The sequence below is a fragment of the Ceratotherium simum genome, chromosome 32 (assembly GCF_057802395.1).
Source record: "Ceratotherium simum simum isolate JZ-2026a chromosome 32, ASM5780239v1, whole genome shotgun sequence".
In the NCBI taxonomy this organism is placed as follows: domain Eukaryota; kingdom Metazoa; phylum Chordata; class Mammalia; order Perissodactyla; family Rhinocerotidae; genus Ceratotherium; species Ceratotherium simum.
In genome coordinates this window covers 3,355,310-3,377,819 of record NC_141931.1, presented here as the reverse complement: position 1 = coordinate 3,377,819, position 22,510 = coordinate 3,355,310, and the positions used below count along the sequence as shown (strand labels likewise).

The following is a 22,510-nucleotide window of genomic DNA, read 5'->3' as shown; positions in this document are numbered from 1 at the left end:
CCTCAAGACAACTCCATGAAATAGGTTTTATCATTACCCTCATACCTTCATTTTAACAATGAGGCACAGAGAGGTCAAGAAATTTTCCCATGGCCATATGTATAGTAAGTGGCAGAGCCAGGATTCAAACCTAGGCAATCTTAACTGGTGCCCTTTACCACACTATGATGCCTCTGCCCTTAGAAATAACATAGTCTAATCTCCTCATTTTAATAGATGAAAACACTGAAGTTCAGGAAACTGAGGTCTATGCCCAAGGCCTCACATTTAGTTTCATTAATTTTTCTTTAAATGCACTGCAATTTGGACTACCAAACCCGGATTGAGTGGATGGCCAGCCCCAGGCCGTGTCAGTCTGGAGCGGCACCCACGCCCAATAGCTGGGTCAAGACGTCATAAACCAGCCACAGATGCGATCACTCAGTGGTGGAAATATCATGACCAAATGGAGGACACACGTAAGAGAAGATAGGTTGGGTAGGTTGTGACATAACCAGAGGTTTTCTGAGTTCTAGACATAAACTAATTGCTCTCTTCTCACTCAGAAAAGTCCCCAGGAATCTAAAAGTAAGTGTCTAACATAGGCCTGCTTCTCCCAATTAAAGTTTCCTTCTATTCTTTTCAAGAGTAAATTCACTATTGGCATTTGACACTCTTGATAGAACTGCAGTTGCTGCCAGCAATTGAGAATCTGACACATATTATTGTCAGGCTCAGTTAAGTGTCATCACTAAGATATTAATTATAATGAAAATAGTATTACTACACATGCAAGTTCTGTCTGCATTAACATAGCTCCAACAATCATAGGAGAAAATCACTTATATCTATGGAATCCCAGGCTCTTTTCCTAAATTAGCACAACGTGAATACGTTATAAAAGCTGTCAGTGATGAACTGGGAAGAATATTAGCAATGAAGAGCCATATGGAACTAGGCTAACTTTGCTCACAATGAAACTGTTTATGAAATAATTTTGTGTCCTTTTACTAATCACGTTTTTGAAGAAGGCGGCTTTGAGTGTTTAGATCTATCTGCTCCTGAAAAGTCTGGAAAGTCTAGTTAATTGAAAGACTCTGATATACCTTGTCCATCATGCACTATTTGAGGGTAGGAAGTGAGGAGAGGGCATAGAGGATTTTAAATCCATCAAAGTGCTGTTTTATTTCACAAAACAGAGTACTTGTTTTTTTGTTGTTATTGGTGCTGTGGATTCCGACTCTTAGCACCCTGTGGACAACAGAGCCAACCTGCCCGGTCTCTGTGCCATCCTCTCACCTTCCGGTAGTACATCAGCCAATGCTCTGCTGCTATTCACAGGGTTTCCATGGCCCACTTTTTTGAAAGTGGGTGCCCAGGACCTTCTTCTTGGTCTGGCTCATTATGGAAGCTCCGCTGAAACCTGTCCACCGTGGGTGACCCTGCTGGTATTTGAAATCCTGGTGGCAAAGCTTTCAGCATCACAGCCACACGCAGCCACCACAGTGTGACAACTGACAGATGGGTGGTGTGGGTCCCTGACCAGGAAACGAACCTGGGCCTTGCTGGTGAGAGCGAGGAATCTTAACCACTAGACTACCAGGGCTGGCCATACTCATATGACTGTTACATAAAAGGCACTTGGCATCCTAAGCAGGTAACCTTCACTTGTAAGTTTAAACATAGTATATTTTAAATATCTTTATACAATTTAGAAACACGTACAGCTCCTAAATTGAAGGTGTTACCAGTTTCCTTTTTCATCTTAAAGATTTTATTTCTGGGGAAGGATATGTTAGAAATCATAGATTAGGCTTTATATAAACAATTCAGAAGCTTTATGGTTTTAAATGTCATAGGAAGATGACAATGATTGATAGATTCATATTTTAGGAAGAAAATCTAACACATTCAATCAATCTTGAACGGAGTTTTTTGTTAAAATTGAAAACCGTGTGCTGGCTTCTGTGGACTTCTCTATGCAATGAACTACAGTCGAGTGAGAGCTTCAGACTTGACTGCAGACGTGTGGACTCGATAACAAAGACGGGGAAGCATCCGATGTATCCTATCCAAAGCATATGGTGATTTGTTTTCTTTCTCTCTGAGAACCCTAGTGATGAAGAACATGTCACAACAGCACGCACTGCCATGTGACAGCAGCTCCAGGAAGTTGTTGATTTGCAGCATATTCACACTTGGTGATAAAGTCAAGGCTCCCTATGCCTCAGAACTCAGAAAACATTGGCTCTTAGGGGAACTCCCGTTTCTGATATTTATTTTACTTTTTCTTTCACCAAAACAAGAGGGGCGGGCATAAAAAGGGAAAATGAAATGAACACAAGAAAGAAAGTAGCTGCAAGTAGATTACAAACACAGTAGAAAGGTGGTAGAAAGCACCAGTTAACTAGGGGAGAGACGGGAGAGGAATTCTTACACTTCCGACCACATGGGCCCTGTCGGTGGCGCCACACCGCTGCTGACCCGCAGCCCGTGGGGGACGGGGCAGTCTCTGCAGAGCCCCACATCTGGGCAGAGGGAGCTGGCGGCACCACCTGGCTTTTGTTTCCTGCCTGCAACGCCTTTGGCCTGAGGCGCTATATTAAGCCACATTCCCACACTCGCTCAGAGTGGGAGCGAGAATAATGTTCCCTCCAATGAGCTAAATCTTTTCACAAAAGGAGCAAGTCCTGGACAAAGCAGGGATGGAGGGGCTGGACCAAAAGGCCAATTGTGTTGGTGTGAGAAGTATCATCAGCAGACTGTGGGTTGTGACTTATTTAATCTCAAACCAGCTGCCAGGCCACTCAGCATACTCCTGGGCATCCTTTCCTAGTTGGTGTTGTGTGCTAAGAGAATGCAAATAAATTTAACCAACAGCCTAAGCAAAACACCATCACTAAAGAATATCTGTTTGGTTAAAAAAATTATACCACATGTTTTGGTGAATGTTGGAATATTTCTCCTTTCACTGGATCATCAAGAACCAACTGCACTTTAAAAGGTTCCAGTGCATAAAAAATATCCTTAAGCATTATTCACAAATAACCAAAAGGCAGAAGCAACGAAAGTGTCCATAGTAGATGAATGATACACAAAATGTGCTATGTGCATACAACAGAATATTATTCAGCCTTAAAAAGGAATGAGATCCCAACACATGCTACAAGATGGGTGAATCTTGAGGACATCATGCCAAGTGAAATAAGCCAGTCACAGAAGCACAGCTATTGTATGATTCCACTCATATGAGGCTCCTAGAGAAGGCAAATTCATAGAGATAGAAAGTAGAATTCTGGTTGCCAGGAGCTGGGGGAGAGGGAGATGGGATTTATTGCTTAGTGGGCACAGTTTCAGTTTTGCAAGATGACGAAGTTCTGGAGATGGGTTGCACAACAATGTGAATGTACTTAAAACTACTGAACTGTACACCTAAAAAGGTTAAGATGGTAATTCTGTAATGTGTGTTTCACCACAATTAAAAATAAAAAAAGTAGAAACACACTTCAAGGAGGGATGGGTGAGAGAAGGGGAAAAGGAAAAGGGTGGGGGCCTGAGAGATTGGGATCTGCAGAGAGACTGAGTTCCTACGGGTTGTGCTGTCAGCCGCCGGCCCCCCTCACGGCTGCCCCGCTCCCCGCGCCCCCCACAGGGAGGGAAAGGCGACCGGTACGCGGCTCTTTTCCCGGCTTGTCTCGGACACCATTCCGGCTCCCCATTCCTGCCTGCCCTAGAGTCGGATCTCACTGACACCGTCACACACCTCCACTGATCCCACAGCTGAAAGGAAATAAGAAGTCGCGCTTCCTCAGGAAAATGCTGGAGGTCCTTGATGTGAGTCAAGGACGTGAGGAAGCACTTCCTCCCAGGCAGGCGCTCCCGGCTCTGGACCTCACCTTCGCCTTGCGCTTGCCGTCGTCCATGATCATCTTCCAGTCCGAGCCGTTGTTGCTGTATCCGATCTTGAATTTCCTCATGAACACCTTGTTCTCCCGGTGCTTCCCCCCCTGAACGATGATGCCCCTCACAATCTTCTCCTCCCCCAGGTCCACTTGGAGCCACTCGTTTGCGTACGGGTGAGGCGCGGGCGGCAGGGCCCAGCCAGAGCGACTGGTGACCAGGCGAATATTTTCAGGCATCCAGTTTCTGTCCCCTTGGTTCGAGGCTGTAATCTGGGAGTCAGAAATAAGTCCAGACACCATACCCAACATTCCAGAGCAAGGGTAATCTAGAGAGTGGAACGAAATAGATCATGTGAAATGGTTTTCAAGAACTCTCCATGCTTAGAAAGAGAATACAACATATTGAATAAAAACACTGTCTGTACCCATTCATACACATTTTTAAATCTCTAGATTCTTTGACATTAAACTAGAGCCTTTGCTCCCTCAAACCTTTCTTCTATTCCTTCAGAATTTCCCTCCCTGCACTCATATTCCAATAAAGAAAATCTTCAATGAGAACATACATTTCCCTCTTTTTTAGTTCTTTCAAGTTTAACGTCAAACTCTTGATGTTCCAGTCCCTTTGGTGTTGAGAAGTTATCCCTCGATGAAGTGTAGGCCCTGCCCAATAGTGGTTCAGATTATGATAATTGGACATACATAAATCAATAATTCCAACAGCAAGAAAGTTGCTAAACAAAGGTAAAAAGAAGGTGATGAGGAGGTGAAGAGAATGAACATGCTTGACTCAGTCTGAAGAGGTGAGAGGGGCCTCCTGGGGGCAGGTATTGGGACTGAGTCTTGAAGGAGAGTGCCCATCACCCCCGCAGGCGCCCTCCCCACCCCTACTTCTAACTGCATCAGGAACTTTCCATGCGAATATCCTGTTGTCCTCTCAAAGGTACCATGTCCAAACTGAAACAGCCCTTTCCCCTGGACACTGAATCCTTTTACTGAGCTCTGTATTTTAATCGGTGGCATCACCCATCACCTAGTTCCTGCCTCGTCATCTTGTCTTTCCCTATTTTATGTTTTCCATTCCTGTTCTACTACCAAATCCTGTCATGTTTTCTTAAAAAAAAAAGATATCTTGGACCTGCCTTGCAGTCTCCACTTCCTTGGGCATAATCATGGTCTGAGCACTCATGGCCAGGGTGCTAAGTGCTCTCTGGGTTGGCCTCCCAGACCCCAGTTTTGAATCTACACTGCACATAACTGCCATACAACTTTTCATAAAATTTTGTTTTTGCAATGTCATTCTTATGCTCAAAAATATTCATTGCTAAATAAAATAAGCCAGACAAATATTGTGTAATTCCACTGATATGGGGTACCTAGAACAGTCAGAGAGACAGAAAGTAGAGTGGTGGTTGCCAGGGGCTGGAGAGAGGCGGAATGAGGAGTTAGTGTTTAATGGGTTCAGTTTCAGTTTGGGAAGATGAAAAGTTCTGGAGATGGATAGTGGTGATGATTGCACAATAAAGTGATTGTACTTAGTGCAACTGAAGTTTACACTTAAAAATGGTAAAAGTGTAAACTTTATGTTATGTGAATTTTACCACAATAATAAAAGAGAGAGATTTTTAAGAAATTTCCATGTCTCTCCATTATTTATAGGATGATATCAAAAGTCTCTCTCTGGCTTTCAAGACTCTCATTTTGGTTTCACCCTATTATCTAATTTTATGTCTTATTACTGACAGTATATTCCAGTTAATCCACTTTCTTCTTATATACCATAGATATAATTCTCATCATTGCCTTTGCTGAAAATGTTCCTGCCACCCTCCATCCTCCTGTTAACAGAGGTAAGTTCTGCCCAAACTTTAAAACCCAGCTTAAGACTCTTCACAAAAACTTCTCAAATGACTCTAGCCTTTCTTTGGAGCTTTCCCTTCTCAGAAATAGGATTGCATGAACAGGACACAGCACAGAGTTTAGCATTAAAGCATTCTCTCCATGTTTTAAGATGGGGTGTCTTGTATCCACAGCTAGATTATAAATTCTTCAAAGGCAATGAACAGCATCATAGATCTTTTCATATCTTCTACAGCCCAAGTAGCTTCTGAACACAAGGAGAGTATCAATAATTGATTACTTGATTGGTGCTTAATAACAAAATGTGCAACACTTCAATTATTCTCCTTTCAAAATTGTACATCTCAAGCAAGGACATGCACAGGAGTGATAACCTGTTTTTCTTTGAAACAACTCAGTTCTGCATAATATAATCAAAATTTTGCCTAAAAATATAACCATCCTAAGTGAGAGGTATGTATCCAATGTAATTAAACCCTGTCCATGTTATCAGCTGAACCTTAAGAATTAATCGCTCAGACACGTTCCACTTGAGTTGTACAGTTCCGATCGTGTCACTTCTTCACTCAAACAGTCAGTGCCTGCTTGCCTAGGAATTATGCATGTGCTTTCAACCAAGCATGCCAGGCCTTCCGTATCAGGTCCTTGCAAGGCCTCTCCTCACTTACCCCTTTGGCTAGAGGCAACTGAAATGAAGAACTTCCTCACCTGGAGGTAGGGGATAGGGGTTGAGGGAGTTGGGGCAGTGGGTGGTAGGGGAGACTTCCTCTCATTCTGTTCCCTCCACGAGGAATTCCCCAACATCCTGCCCTTTCCACTATCTAAACCATTTAAAATCTTGACTCATTTTCGAATGCTACTTCATTTATTCAGTTTTCCTGATCTCTCCAACTAGACGTGGTTTTCCTTTTCTGGGAGTCTTCATGACACTTCATCCACATTTCTCATATATTGACGACCATATTCGGTTCCTTGGATTGCTGCTATATGCCTCCCCAGATTTTAAGTTCTTTGAGGGCACGAGCCACGTTATATATAAAAATTTTCTATGCCTCCCTGCGCCCTGCTTTATACATAGTGTTTGCTCAACAAATATTTGTTGAATGAATCAACTTATTAACACAATAAAAGGCAGCTGTCATTTTTCCCAAGCACCCTTTCCTGTAATTCAGCCACAGTATTTGCTCCAGGCTGGGATCTGGAAACCAAGAATAAATTTAAAGGGGATTAAAAAAAGATTTACAAAAACTATTTTACTGAGGGACTATGAAATTATAGTGTTAAAAATAGAAGTCGCATTTTTGGTCACTGTGGTCACACCTGACTGATTCAAAACCAGTTTTTATAAAGAAAATGTTTAGCTGGTAATGAAGACCAGATGTTACTATTTGGAGAAAAACACAATTACCTTGAATATTGTAAGGAGCACAGAACCTTTACCAGATTGATGTCCTCTCTCTAATGCAGAGCTGGCTGGGGCACAGTTTACATATTGACACACCTAGTGGTCCCCTGCCCCATTCAGCCAACACGTCCATAATGCACAGTTAGACTGTCATTCCTTCTGTATGTCTGCCTCATCCAAAAAGACTGATGAGGATTTGCCTTTGACTGAAAACTATGTGACTCTTTTAGCAATGATTAGGAGAAAAATTATACTAGCAGTCTAAGGTTTGGATAAGATGCTAGGATCTAACTCTGTTCCTCCATAGTAGGCTGGCTCAGATGAGTGTTAGCCTGGCTATATGTCAAATCTTTTGGGAATAGTGTTGTCAGATTTAGCAAACAATCAAACAAAGACAACAGGACAAGATCAAAGAAGCCCAATTAAATTAAAATTTCAGATCAAAAATGAATAATTTTTTAGTATGAATATGCCCAATTTTGCATGGGACATACTTATACTAACAAATTATTCAGAGCCAGCCCTAATGACCTAGTGGTTAAAGTTCGGCGTTCTCCGCTTCAATGGGGTTCAGTTCCCTGTCACAGAACCACACCACTCGTCTGTCAGTAGCCATGCTGTGGTGGCAGCTCATACAGAACAACTAGAAGGACTCACAACTGGAATACATGACTATATACTGGGGCTTTGGGGAGGGAAAAAAAAAGGAGGAAGATTGGCAACAGATGTTAGCTCAGGGAGAATCTTTCTCAGCAAAAAAAAAAAAAAAAACCTCTAATGTTAAAAAAAAGAAAAAAATTATGTTATTTAATTTGCATAAAAGTTAACTAGACATTCTGTATTTTCCCTGGCAACCCTGTTTGCAAAGCTTACAACCAGTCCTGGGAGGGAGAGATGAGTTCTGTGATGGGGGATCGAGGTGGTTATTTTCATTGATACTATTTTACAATAAAATCTCTGTACTCAGCTTTAACGGAAAAACAGATATACTGGTAAATCAAATACTCAGTTGACCAATTTTCAAAGAAGGAGAAGGTAATAACTGCATTTGATGGGAGAACCTGAGTGAGCATAATTTAATCTTCCCTTGATGACTCAGAAAGTACCTCTGGATGTTGTAGTGCTTGAGATCATCACTGTGAACTTGGATTAACACAGGAGCACGCTGATGTGTGCAGAAGCACCAGTTACAGACTTCCCGTTAACAAATACAAGTCAACAGAGTTCGCAGTGTATTCTCATACATCACACAGTCACCAATTTCCATCTCTGCCAAAATGATGAAGCCTGGTTTGTCAAAATAATGAAAATGTTCCTTTGTCAATCACCAATAAGGCAGAAACCTTTGCTCTAATCTTGTTTTCTTTACATCTCTATATGGTGACACAAAATTGTATACTCTGCATTTTCCAAGATTATGTATTTCTAAAAAATACTTTCTGAATATAAGAATTAAGTTAAAATTAGGGGCTCTGGAGACTTTGGAAGTCAAGTGATGTATTCACATGGTAACTTTTACTTCAACAGCTTTTTAAAAATCCAGATTGAGTTGGGACATGCCTACTCAAGAGAAAAGGGTAGAATTTTGAGATCCATGACTTGTTTGTCAGAAGGCCTGGATAAAACTGCAATTCATTCATTCATTCAAAAATAAGTGCATGGAGTATTTATTATGCTCCAAGTACACAGGGCACAATAGGAAATAAAGCAAACATGGCCCCGCTCTCATGGATCTTCCAGTTCAGCAGAAATTCCTGTTCTTTTAATAGTCTCCACTCTGAGGGGACCACAGCCTCTAAAAGAAGAAAATTATCTGCTTCTGGTACCAAGAAGAAAACCCTGATATCATTGTCTCATTAGAGGCTCTGCTTGCTGGGGCATATTCTAGGTTCAATTTATTGAGTACTGTTCACTTTAGTGGGTACCATTTTGTGAGCACTTACTCTAAGCCAGGTGTGTTACAAATATTCTTTCATTTAACCCTCATTACAGCTGAATATCTTACTGACCAGGAAATGGAGATGAGAGGGACTAAATGTCTTGCTCATGGTCACACATTGATCAAGTGGACGGTCCAGAGTGAAGCCTAGACATATCTATCCATGTGACCATCATCATAACATGCTGGCCTCTCCAAAAACCTGCCATGATCAATTATTTGGAGACTGTAGTTATCTTACAAGAGAGAAGGTATCTAAAATATATCAGGGGCCATGATTAAAAGACGAGCACTATGAGCCTAAAAGCAGTATCCTATTTGAAAAAAAAATACTTAAAATAATTGTAAAAGAGAATATGCATGAAAATATCAGAATATGCTATTTTAGACATCTATGTTTAAATAACTAGGTCATGTAACTATTTTTAATAATCCAATAAATTATTTGCCTTTGTTACATATGAAGACTCACACTCTTAGAATTAACTGTCTGGGAAATTCTTGTGAAAATGAAAAAGAGCAGTTTAGGTTTAAGTAAGTATTTTATTTAACTAAAAGGAGAGCCTGGAAATTCAGAGTTCAGATTAACACGTTTGGAATCTTTATGAAATTTACCTCACTTTTTTTTTTGGTACAGTGACATGAAATTAGGTTGGAGGAAAAGGCCAGAAATTTCTACCCTGACATCAAATGGCCTTGTTTCTATGAATTTATGGGTAGCTTCTCTAATTTGTAATGCTCTGAAAATGACCTAGAACTTTCTCTTATGTAATTGCTGATTAAAAATAAAGCCAAGGTTATATCTAACTTTTCAGTGTCCTTTCTTCCTCCAAACGCCTCTCCACCCAATTCCTACTTCCAAGTCTTAGATCCTAAAACAATAAACAAGTCTTTCTCTAGCATGGTAATAAACAAAATTTTGCTAAGAAATCAGATATCAATTTTTAGTTTCCAAAATGGACTGTACTGTAAACAAGTATAGTTTTTTTCTCCTTAGTTAGCTCTTCTCCAAGTTGTTTGTAATTTCATGGAAAATTGCCCAGGTGATTTTTTTTTTTTTCCTTCAAAAGTCAGTATTTTCATTCTCTAAAAATAATTATACTAAAGAGGATAAAAATAAAAACAATAGTGTTGGCATTCATGGAATGAAAAAGTCAATGCCTCAATATGCATACTAACATAATATTAAAAAATAGTTCATAGACTTTTGAAAGTTGTTCACTTTTAAATACTTTTTGGTGAATCAGTTGCTGATTCTGTTCATGAACTTTTAAGCTTACTCTGAAGGTTACGTTGTACTGCCTTTTTTTTTTTCTGAGGAAGATTCTCCCTGAGCTAACATCTGTTGCCAATCCTCTGTTTTTGCTGAGGAAGATTGTCACTGAGCTAACATCTGTGCCAATCTTCTACTTTACATGTGGGACACCACTACAGGATGGCTGGTGAGTGGAGTAGGTCTGTGCCTGGGATCCGAACCACGAACCTGGGCCGCCGAGGTGGAGCACACAGAACTTTAACCACTTGGCCACGGGACTGGGCCCTGCCTTTTTTTTTTTTTTTTTTTAAAGAAAATTGCAATGTATTTGGTTAAATGGAAAGAAATTCTAATTAGACTACTGTTTACTTCAGAATACAGAGCAGTCATATAGCAAGACCAGTGGACAAGTAAAAACAGTACTGATCACCATAGAAATACAGAGAGAATAACAGTCAGGACCATTCTTTTCCTTCCAGCTCTGTCCTGACCTGGCCCTAATCTCTTAGTATCATACCTTCTTCATCTCTCAAATGGGTATAATCCATCTACTCATTGCAAACTTAACAGAGACTTTTAAAACCCTATTAGTGTCAGAAGAAACAAACTAAAAAACTAGAAACATTGATAAATTGATATCTACTGTTAGTACAGTGGCCCTCTGTATCAGTGGGTTCCATGTCTGTGGATTCAACCAACCACCGATGGAAAGGCCTACAATGCTTGTGTCTGTACTGAATACATACAGACTTTTTTTCCTTGTCATTATTCTGTAAACAATAGAGTGTAACAACTATTTACATAGCATTTACATTGTATTAGGTATTATAAGTCATCTAGAGATGACTTGAAGAATACAAGAGGATGTGTGTAGGTTATATGCAAGTAGCCATTTTTATAAGGGACTTGAGTTTCCATGGATTTTGGTATCTGTGGGAGTCCTGGAACCAATCCCCTGAGCTTACTGAGGGATGACTGTATATTCATTCAACAAAAGGTAGGTATATATTGAGACAAAACCGAAGAGAAAGTTGTCAGGGTAGATAGTGAGTAAAAGAAAAAATTCTCATAAGTTAAACTCCTCCTTATCTGTAGCCAACAGGGCCACCTCGAGACTTCAAAATTAAGAAGATAAAGCAGCGGAAGAACATTTCATACTACAGTTATTTACTGTAAATCTACTAAGTACCAGTCAGTGTGCTGAGCTCCCAGGAGACAAGGATGGAAGGCAGGTGCTTGTCGTCATGGATCTTCCTGTCTAGTGGAAAGGCACCACTTCAAAACCTACCACTCGCCAGCTGTGCAAAGTGCTCCATATCCACGAGCTAACCCATCATCACAGCAACCCTGCCTGGTGTACACCGTTAGGACTGTTTCCCGGTGAGATAACTAAGGTTTTGAAAGGCACTAAATTGCCCAAAGAAATAAGCTAGTGAGAGAGCAAGTCAGATTTAAACTCAGATTCGTCTAAATCCAAAGGGTGTGCTCTTAGCTACCGAATGAAAATGACGGCATTTATACAAGTTACTCTCCCTGTATTGAAAAGTCTACACAAATCAAAACTAGGCAATCTTCAGGCTGGAGCTCACCTGTCATCTTGCAGCCGTACACTTCAAATCTCAATGATATGCCCGTCTCCCAAGTCATAGGTTTGATTCGGACAAATCGAGTGATCAGTGGTTTGGGGAAAACTCCAAGCACAACATCTGTGGGGTTGGTGTTCCCCTGAAAGATCTACAGGGAAAAAGGAAGGGCCTTTTAATAACAGCCTGTTTGGATTTAAAACAAATCCAAAAATATGTCTTCATAAATTCTTGTAAAAATTATTTACAATTTCAGTATTGTCTATCAAGGTTGAGGTGGCATTAAGAACTTAGTCATTATTTTTCCAAATGATGGCAATCGGAAAGGAGCATGTCTAATATAGAATGTTGTCCTCATCATCTATTCAATTTTCTGAGTGGCTAGAGCCTCCAAAAGCACTATTACAAGGATAACATTGGTTAACGAATATGTGCTATTACCCAAAAAAGTGGGAAATTATTACTTTATCATAAGGACCTACAGAATACCACAGACATTTCACGGGAACTCTCACTATTTTACTTTCCCAGGAACCCCCGGAAGGAGGGCTTTTTGAGTTCAGTGTAGGGTGTGGCTTTTTGAAAATTCTAGGTTATGTTCCCAGCAGTGGCACTAGGTCAAGTAGCTTCCTCTCTTTCAACTCCACTTCTTGATGGAAAATCTCATCCCTGACATTAATTAATGACTTAATCTTCTTTGGTTATTGGTAAAATTATGTTTTAGTGGTCAAAATCAAAACTGAGTTATAAATGATATGTAAGGAAAATCAGCTATTCCAGGGCTTCTGCTTCTAGTTTTAAAAATGAGTCATCTTATTCTAACTATGATGAGGCACGTAACTGCAAATGTAATGAGCGCCAGTCACGAACCAGTTTCCCACAAGTATCTGTAGGGGCCACTCTGCCCGGGCCTGATGCTGCAGCAGTGTTCTCCAGCAAGATCTCTGAGCAATGGAGCCTGTCTGCCGTGGTGGAACACTCGGGCGCTAGACCTGCCTCAGCTGGAACTGAAAGCCCCTACTTTCCTGGCTTTTTCTTCAGCCCTGGGTTGGGGACAGCCCATGTAACGTCCCTCAGGGGTAACCTCGTGTACCTAGCACTCTGCCTCTCACACAGCCAGGCTGCCCTCCTCCTCTTAGGTGGTGTAACTAGAGCATTACCGGGCCCATCAAGGCTTGGAGATTCCTCCCCACTTTTCCGGGTACATTTGTGGAAGAGGACCATAGTTATCCAAGGCTTGCTCTTCCCCTGGGAGAAAGGGCTTGTAAAAGTTGGGGGGCTGTTTGTACTTCATGTAGCTTAAGTGGCCTGCACAACTGAAGGTAGTCAAATGCTTCACAAAGCCAGTCGTCAGCCTGATCCCTCTCCAGAGACGATTTAATATCATAATTTATCCTGGCCTGTGATGGCCTCTAGATTTCTGCCTTATTTCAGCAAATCTCTCTGGGAAACAATCTGTGTGGGAGCATTTTTTGTGTGACATGGAATGATGAGTAGCTGCCAGAAGAGGTAGAGTCCCAAACCATAGTGCTTAAAGGGTCAGTAAGTCCACTTCAGGGAGAGACGGGCAGTCTGTTAAGAGCGCTGCGTGCTCCAACATAGGTTGGAGGGGTGCACATTTGCCTCACACCGAGGGAATTTTATGTTTGCTGAAAACCATGGAAGGCCATAGGTTCCACTCAACATAAGGAAGGCTGTTGGAGGCGTGATTGGTGGAAGGCTGCTCTTGCTGAGGTATGGCCAACTCTCCTGAGGAAAGTAGGGAAGAGGGAAGAGGGCAGTGGCCGAAAGCCCCCACAGTACAGAGAAAGGCAGGGTAGGCAACACTACCTAGTCTCCAGGTGGATGTTTGGATTTCATTTAGGTCAATGAAAGTGCTCAGACAGATGCCGCATCTAATCTTCGCTGAATCCTTCTTTATTCTTCCTGCCTCTGACTCTGGAAGCGCTTCTGTGTGCAGGGTGCTCCTGACAGTGGACCTAGAGCGAGCTGTGCATTGTCAGACCCCCTCAGAACTGTGTGTGCTCTCTGACAGCCCCTTCTGGGCCATGCAGACAACCATGGACAATGGCTAAAGAAGAAGTCTTGGAGAAGTAGCAGTCATTTTTTAAAGAAATGGCCTGAAGGTCTGGGGTCAGTTCTCCCTACTCTCTCTGGGTTCTTTAGTTTGTTGGTGCATCCTTGGCATGAGTGGGGTTTTTTTTTTTGCTTGTTTGAAACTAAAGCATGTCTACTCCAAAATAAGAATAAGCCACGCAACTCAGGGCCAAAATTTACTTGCTTAACCTCCACAGATGTTGACTGTGAGGGGTTTTCTTCCCCTGATGTAGGACTGGTTTCATGTCCTGCAGGGATAGCCAGTGGCCTTGAACTTGCCTGTCCATAGAACTTTTCTTTCACAGGAAATATATCCGCTTCCACCTTGCCTAAATGAGAGTGGGGGCTTTGCAGCTAATGAAAGGGAATTAATAGCTCTCTCACTTCACACCCAGGAGGGGTTTCTCAGATCCAGATCCAGAAGGAGAAAACCAAGACCATAAGTGCACGGAAGAGAGACAAGGATACGTTAATTGGCCTCTTCCTAAATGTAAGATTTCAAGTTACCTGGATCTTTCCTACTACTCTTGTCGATTCCGTGCGTTTTACTCAGCCTTCAGGGCAAGCTTTTTAGTTTTGGGAAACAGCGAGTATGAGTTCTCAGAAATCTTTTGATTAGTAAATCAGAGCAAGTATAACTTCAAATAAACAGGCAGGCTGAGAAAAACATCTCAGTTGCAAACGATTTGGGGCAGAGCACCCAGGGGGCAGGGCATGGTCTCGCGGCCTCCTTGGTTGAAAGCAGTGAGCAGGTAGCATGTCATTTGTGTGATCTGAGGGAACACAATGAGCTACCTTCAGTTTTATTCATTCTCACAGAAGCAGCCAAACACACTTGTAAATTAGTTTGTGAGCCACAGCGGGTAGATGAAAAGGAGTTTTCTAAACTCAGCCTGTTACAGAAAGGAACAAAGAATGAATCTATGAAAGAGAATGAAGAAACACAGCGAAATAACAAAACAAAACAACTCCTAAGTTTCTAAGAGGGCAGCGTTTATCCTACGCATAGTCCTCATCCCCTTGGGAGGTTTAAAGTGGTTCTTGAGTCTGACACTTAATTTGGCTGGTATTGACTTTTCTTGGAAACAGCCATATAATTTCCTTTTGGCTTCTGGATCTGGGAACATCCTTGGTCAGATTTAAATCTCTAATTGCACTCTTCATTTAAAATCAATTCAAAAATAAACCAGGCCAGACAGAAAGCTCCCAAACAAACAAGCAAAAATTGATCATCCATTTCAAAGACTGAGTTGGTTGAGAGAGTGGCAGCCAAACTTACAACAGGTTTATTTCCTTCTTTGATGGTGATCCAGTCTTCCCCATTGGAGCTAATGTCTATTCTGTAAGTCTTGACATAGTATTTCTTCTTGGTTTCCTTTGAAATGGCTCCCTGTGTCCCAACAGCAGTGACGAAGCGCAGAAGGCCCAAGTCTACCTGCAAGACAAGACAAGTGTGGTCATTCACCCATCCCTGCACTATGACTTGGAGCATCTTTTCCTGTGGGCTCCACAGTGTAGTTTTCATCCACCTGGCATCAGTAGACCCTAATTCCAGCTGGCATTAACAAACCCTAATTCCCCATTTCCTTTCCCTCTAAAGAAAGGCACAGACATGATAACACAGCAATTGCCTTAGGTTGGCAATTGCCAGGAAGAGATTTTTCTCATTGCTGCAACCAAGACTGCTTGATCCTTGGTATAAAAGAGAAAACTGGGTTCAATGTCATGTTGCTGTACCTTCTAAGAGATTAAAAATACTTTCCAAAAAGCACATTAATATATGTCATTTACAAACAGAAAATCAAGACAAACACACATATTGGATACTGGAGAAGCCTGGACTAGAACTCCAGTCTAACATGGACTTATTGCCTGTCATTCTTCAGCATCCTACCTCCTTCCAAATAGAATGCAGACTGAAACAACGCTGACTTTGAGTATGAGCGTTGTGGTTTGGGAAAGGGGCCATAGATTTGTAATGTGGAATGGAGTGGAGAGGAGGAGGGCAAAGTAAGGATTTTTGTTTCATCTAAATTCCTCCCCTTCCCATGTCTTCCCATGGCCTTGCTTCTTGCAGCTCAGCTTGAGAAGCAGGTGGATTCCAAGGTATCATCTGGGAAGGACTGATGCCTCCATGCGACAACCGCTAGAGCTTGCAAGCTTCTACTGGTAAGTGTCCAATGGAGAAGTTCCTCAACACAACAGCCTTGCCGTCATCTCTCGCTAGCCTATATGAAGGTTGGGCCACTCGGGGTGGGGATGGCCAGAGGGTGACCAAAGCCTCAAAGGTCCATGACTTCATCCCAGAGGTCTGCAGTGGCTGAGTTGTTCCTACAGCGGCTGAGTTGTTCCTACAGCCCTGTGATGTGAGACGGAAGGACGAAGATCTAAGCATCAGGTGCTCATGGTTCTAGCACTGGCTCTGCCACTAGCTAGCTGTTGGGCCTTGGCTGACTCACTTCATCCTTAGGCTTCCAGTTCTTCATTTGTAAAATGAAGAAGGTGGACTAGATAAGCTGAAAGGCCCCTTTCAGCTCTGACTTCCTATGATTCCATGTTTTCATAAAGTAAAATAGTTTTTTTCTTTATTTTTATTTCCAAAATTAATAACCAAGAATAATCTTAAAACAAAACCATTACTAATTTATATATATTATGAGTATTTTCAGTTTTGTTTTATGGATACATTTGATTATTCCTAGAAAATTGTTTCCTTGTATTTATTATACCCTCTATCTATTGCATTTCTGTATAATACAGAAACTTTAAAGAAATGAAACACATATATATGGCAAATATTTTTTAAAAGACACAGAAAGTAATTGTACATTACAACTGATTAACATTAACAAGATATTTCAATAGTATATTCATTATTAAGAGGCAAGAGAATGCCATTTTTCCTGAAAACAGCAACAAAAGCCAGAAAAGAAAAACAGAAAAAACCCCAACACTATCCCACCACAACTTCTGAATCCTGCTCTCCAGTTAATACATGACAACCCAATTTTCAGAAAACAATATTTCAATTAACCTTCCAGTGCCTATAGGCACTAAAGAATTTCCTTTTATGCACAGCCTGTCTCATGAAGAATGACTATTGTCTTTATGAATTGCTTTTTCCTGGAGGCCCTTGGATTAGTTAAATCAACATGTTGCCAATTCCTTTAAAACTGAATTAAGAGTTACATCCAGGAAAAACAGCAATATCCTTGGCACATAGAAGCCAACTCGAATCAACAATAGGAGATTCTATCTAGAAAGGAAGGGGGTACCATTCAATGTAAAACAAATTTTATTTCATCACTTGATTAGAGATGTCAAGTCAATGAATGCTCTGACTGCTTCACCATATTTAAGAGAAAAAGGAGCAAGACTTTAATAGAAATTAATATTTTTAGGATAATAATGGTGGATGTTTCAAATTTTAATTTAACAAATAAATATTTACCCAACACATTTTTATCAAGTGCCTATACTTGTTAACTGAAATTTGCATTTTTTTCAAAAGTGAACCATAATGCTTTGTACAAGTTTGTGTACAAATTTCAAAAAAGGGAGGCAATCCATGTTTGCCAGATTTAGCAAATAAAAGTACAGGATGTCCAGTTAAATTTGAATTTCAGATAAACAACAAATATTTTTAGTATGAGTATGTCCCTGCAGTATTAGAGACATACTAACAACTGGTTCATTGCTTGTTTGAAATTCAAATTTAACTGGGTGCTCTGTATGGTATCTGGTACCCCTAAATCTAACTCTAGTCCAGACAAACAATCAGGTGATTTTAAGTTGCTGCAAAAACTCTCTGATTTCCTAATGCTGCAATCTGGAAGTTAATGGTACTCTGGACATGGCTGCACTGAACAATTTCAACAACTTTCAAACGCTCTCAGAACACTCAGTGCTTCACTGACTGTCCACTGAATCAAGCCCATGCCATACCCACTCTCAAGCTGAAGGGCCCTTCAAGTCTTGACGTCCAAGGGAGCATGAAGCAGAGCTATTTAAATAAACTCTTCCTGTCAACTTACAAATGGCTCTTCAGTTTGGAAATGATTCAATTCCCAAGAGTGCATATTCAGCTTAGGCTGATTTGAAAGAACTCTAGAACTTCATTTTCTGGCTGTCCTTTTCCTATTTTTAAAATTTTGTTTGTAGGGAAAGATTTAGTTACCAGGTAGGAAAGACGTTAACTGGTAGTCAACTGGAGGAATCCTAGGGACTAGAAAGTGCTTACTTTAAGGGAGGAGCAATTGACTAGAATTAACTGGGACCCAACACAGAACATCCAAGGTCCCAGATAGAAAGGCCCCAAAAGCATATGCATGAATCAATCATAAAAAAGAAAAGATATTTTCTTTTCTCAGCAGCAATGAAATGCATTAGTCACCTCCCCTTGTAATTGCAAAAAGTTTCCTGCTATGCTTTAAAACTCTGCAGATTCTCTTATTTACCACACTGGGATACTTGAAATTTCACTTCATTTTTCTTCCTAACATTACTGCCACTGAGTTTAGTAAGGATGAATGACAACCTCATAAAACGATTGGGCTTGGACCTGAACCAGTGCAATTAAAATCGGATGGTACCCAGAATTCTAACAAGACACAGCCTCCCCAGCGCTGTGGGAACTCCAACTGGCCACAGCAGGGAAGTTCTTTTAAGTCTTTTCTTCTTAGGTCCCTTTGGACCCTCAAGTGCCTGAGAGTTGGGAGGAGATACATAACTTTCAGCCTCAGAAGCACCCCTGCTCACACTGCCGGTGGCTGTGTCAGGAGACCCAGGAGGACTCAACGCCTGGGTGTTTATACCTTTCTCATCCGTGAAGCTGTCTCTGCTAATCATGATGTTGGCCCCGATCTACCTTTATGGTCTTGTCTGCTGTATCTATTCCCCTCCAGCCATATCTTCCAGCCACATTAAACTATTTGTTATTCCAAACATAAGATAAGCCTTTTCTGTTGGCATGCCTTGACATGTAATAATTTGACTTAAAATAACCTTTTCCTCTTTTTTGACTAGAAATGACTTTTTCCTCTTTCTGGTCTGGTAGGCAGAGTAAGTCACTCCTTACCCCAGATGTTTAGTGCATAGCTCATGTCTCCATCACTAATTCACCGTGTTGTGTTTTTGCTTTACCTCCATCCAGGCTTTGATGATTTCTTTTAAGGAATATCTACTTTTCTATATAAAAAAGTAATAGATGCCTATTGAACAGTCATAAGATGCAGAAAAGATTAAAGAAGAAAATAAAATCTCCATAAGACCACCATTAGGAAATAGCCACTGATAATAGCCTTCCAGAGTTTTTTCTCCTAGGCAAAATATACGTGAATATTGTATTTTTTTTTCATAAAAATGAGGTCATATTAATTCTATGTTTGAAAACCTGCTTTTTGTTTGGTTTTGTGGATATATTTCCATGCCAAAAATATTTTTCTACATTATCATTTTCAATGGCTTCATGGTATGCCATGGTATGGTTGTAGCAAAATCTATTTAATCGGTCTGCTACCTGTGAACATTTTTACTCAACTTGATTGACATTCATTCAGTGGACACTTAATACCACTTATCTGCTAAGTTTTGTATTAAGTGGTGAGGATATAAAGAGCAGTAAAGTGTGAGAAACTCAAACACTTGATTTGTGAATGGGGCAATGTACATAAAATGAGACGCAGCACAGAGGAAAGAGTAAATACTTTACCAGAGAATTGGAGGTAGGCGTGTTGGAGACATTTCACAGCTGACTTTGATGTCTAAGATTGAAGGATATAGAGTAGGAGCTTGCAAGTGGACACAGAGGAAAAGAATGTTCTAGAGGGAAGGAGGAGCAGCAAGTGCAGAGGCAAGGAGGAGGAAATGAATTAATGAAATAACGGACACTAAACAACCTACCATGTTTCCCTCACCACTATAGACATTATTTGTTAACAAATATATTGATCGCTAAAAAGTATTGTGCTCTGGTCATTTTGAAGCTAAAATAATCAGTTGTCAAGAAAACCATTCAAAATCAGCCACTGGCCATGCTCTTGGTGGTTTAGCTTTTTGAATTATGATGAGCTTTCACCAACCTCACATTCTAATCGACAAGATTGGCCACCCAGACAGGCAGCTGGAAAGACAAAGCTACAACACCAGAGCAGTTCTACATAATGCCACCCCTCTGCGTTTTGGAGGGTCCATCACCCTAAACAATACTTCCTTTCTTTCCATAAACATTCAGACACACAGTAATCATAATTAAGTAACCTGCTTTTCCTAAATCCAATCAGCTATGCTCCAATCACTATTTTCATATTTTGAAAGAATATCATTATTTCACAGCTGCTTTATTTTTAATTAGAAGATGGACATGATTTCACATCTGAGTTTGATGTACTTCTGTTTAACATCAAGGGTGATGGTGAGGGGGCGTGATGATGGGAGGGGGTACACACAGAGCTGAACATCAAATGCATTCACTAAAATCGTTGAACGTTTCACTCTGTGTGTGTGACAAACAAACATCTGGTACTCATCTGATTGTATGTAGACCATTTTACAGAAGTTTATCAAACTCCTTTTGAGTGCCAGTGGCCACTCTCTGAGTTATTTTATAGCACCATCCACAGAAGTCACCCAACATGGTATCCTGTTTCCAATATAAATATAAAATTCTAATACTCCCGGTAGAAAGTCTACCCACATCTTACTTTAACTGCGCTCCACACACAAAGAGAAGACGCTGCTAGACAGCAGATACAGAAGAAGAAAGCCCAACTTTCATTTTGGGTGGGGAGAGGCACACCACTAGAAAAAACAGCTGTCCTCATCCACTCTTGGGGGTAAGAGGACAGTGTCCTAGCAGCTCCTGTGGGGTGAGGGCCCCCACGGCCTGGGGTCTGACTATGCTCCAGACTCGTTTTTTGTTGTAAAATGTCTCCAGGTATAATCCACATGCACTTTACGGCCATGGCATTGTCTTAGTAATGACAGGAAACACATTCCCCAGATAAAGAGAAGCCAGGAGAGGCACGCATTTTCCTGGGAATCGCTGGAGGACAAAGCACATGCTTTAGCATTGTGTAGTAAATCATGTAGCAAGCCTTTGCAAACTGCTGGTTAAACACCAGCATGCAGCCTCCGAGCCATGAAATGAGTATCGTGGCTTCCTATAATAATACATAACCAGCTATTGGTAATGTCATAATGTGGAAAGCCTCACTTCTAAAATGAAAATCTGTCTTGCTCAATAAAATACTGCCCATTGAGCTAGCATTGGCAAGGGAGCATTTACCAGCTTTTAACATTCCCAAGGCAGGTCAATACAAGAGCCTGAAAAAATAAAGGACAAAGAACAGAAGTCTGATTAAAAACAGGAAAAATATTTTTTGTTGGGGGGGAGTGTGTCGGATTTTTCTTTAGAGCATCTCTGATGACTCAAAGAGCTGTTTAATTCATCGCTAGACACTACAAGCTAAAGAAAATATTTTTAAGCAATTGTCTCATTTCCTTAGATAACACACGTGTTTTTTGATAGAGCCTGAGCATTTGAACATCAATGCTGTTCTAGGATCTGTGGGCTTAATTCACAGCACCTGATCATTCTGTTCCTTAACTTAGGATCTTGGGCTTTTTATAGTTACCAATTGGAAGACAACCACTTTATAGTCAGTGACATAATTCTCTATCTATTTATGCATTTTTTCACTATTACTGTATTACATAGAAAAATCACTGATGGCTAAAATTACTATTATTAGTAGAAAATTCATGGGGCAACCCCTATATGTGAGACATTTTCTTAGGGGCTAAATCTACATACATTATTTCTTTCAATTCTTATAAGAATCATACAAGGAAGGTTTTAGGGATAAAGCAACTGAGGAACAAAGTGATGTGTGTACCTTGCCCAAGTCACATAACTTACCAGTGACTGAGCCACGACTTAACCCAGATGAGATCTGTGGCCCACGCACAAACCACTACACCTGTGCTGTTCCCCAATTCGTATTGTAAAAACCATGATTATCAAAAGGTTATTTAGAATTTCTTAGTAAACAATAATTAAATCTGGTATTCTTTTTGGAAATGAAATATTTTTGCATAATTATAGAGAACATGAAACCATCTATAACTGCTTTGACTATCAGTTTAAAATTTACACTGGCTACTGGAAAGCAAAACTTTGCAAATGATTCAGTTACACTGTTGAAAAACAAGACAGTAGTGATGGATCATTTTTAGCAAAAGATAATGAGGAAACGTTTTAAAATTCTGGTAAAAGAATAAAAATATCCAAGTACAAGAAAAGTGCAAAGCAGGAAGAACCTCACCAATTTTCTATTCTAGTCTTAACTGCTTGAATGAATCTTTTTTTTTTTTTCCATAGTTAAATTAAAGGAAAGCATTTTCCTGGGTGGAAACAAACTACTGGTGCAACAAAACCTGTGCTGATAGTAAAACAATCCCAAGTGAATGAACAGATGAACTTTCCTATCA

The 22,510-nt window shown here is 40.6% G+C and overlaps 1 protein-coding gene across 5 annotated transcripts in view; it reads right to left on the bottom strand.

Annotated features, from left to right (window-relative positions):
- Positions 1-22,510, bottom strand: part of NRP1 (neuropilin 1) — a 134,131-nt gene that overhangs the window by 26,080 nt on the left and 85,541 nt on the right. For all 5 annotated transcript variants that reach the window (XM_014783549.2, XM_004425239.3, XM_087420639.1 and 2 more), the window contains exons 8-10: positions 15,300-15,455; positions 11,930-12,074; positions 3,876-4,207 (exon numbers count right to left, since the gene is read on the bottom strand). In XM_014783549.2, coding sequence (XP_014639035.1) covers positions 3,876-4,207; positions 11,930-12,074; positions 15,300-15,455 — 633 coding nt within the window. The remainder of the gene's footprint in view (positions 1-3,875; positions 4,208-11,929; positions 12,075-15,299; positions 15,456-22,510) is intronic.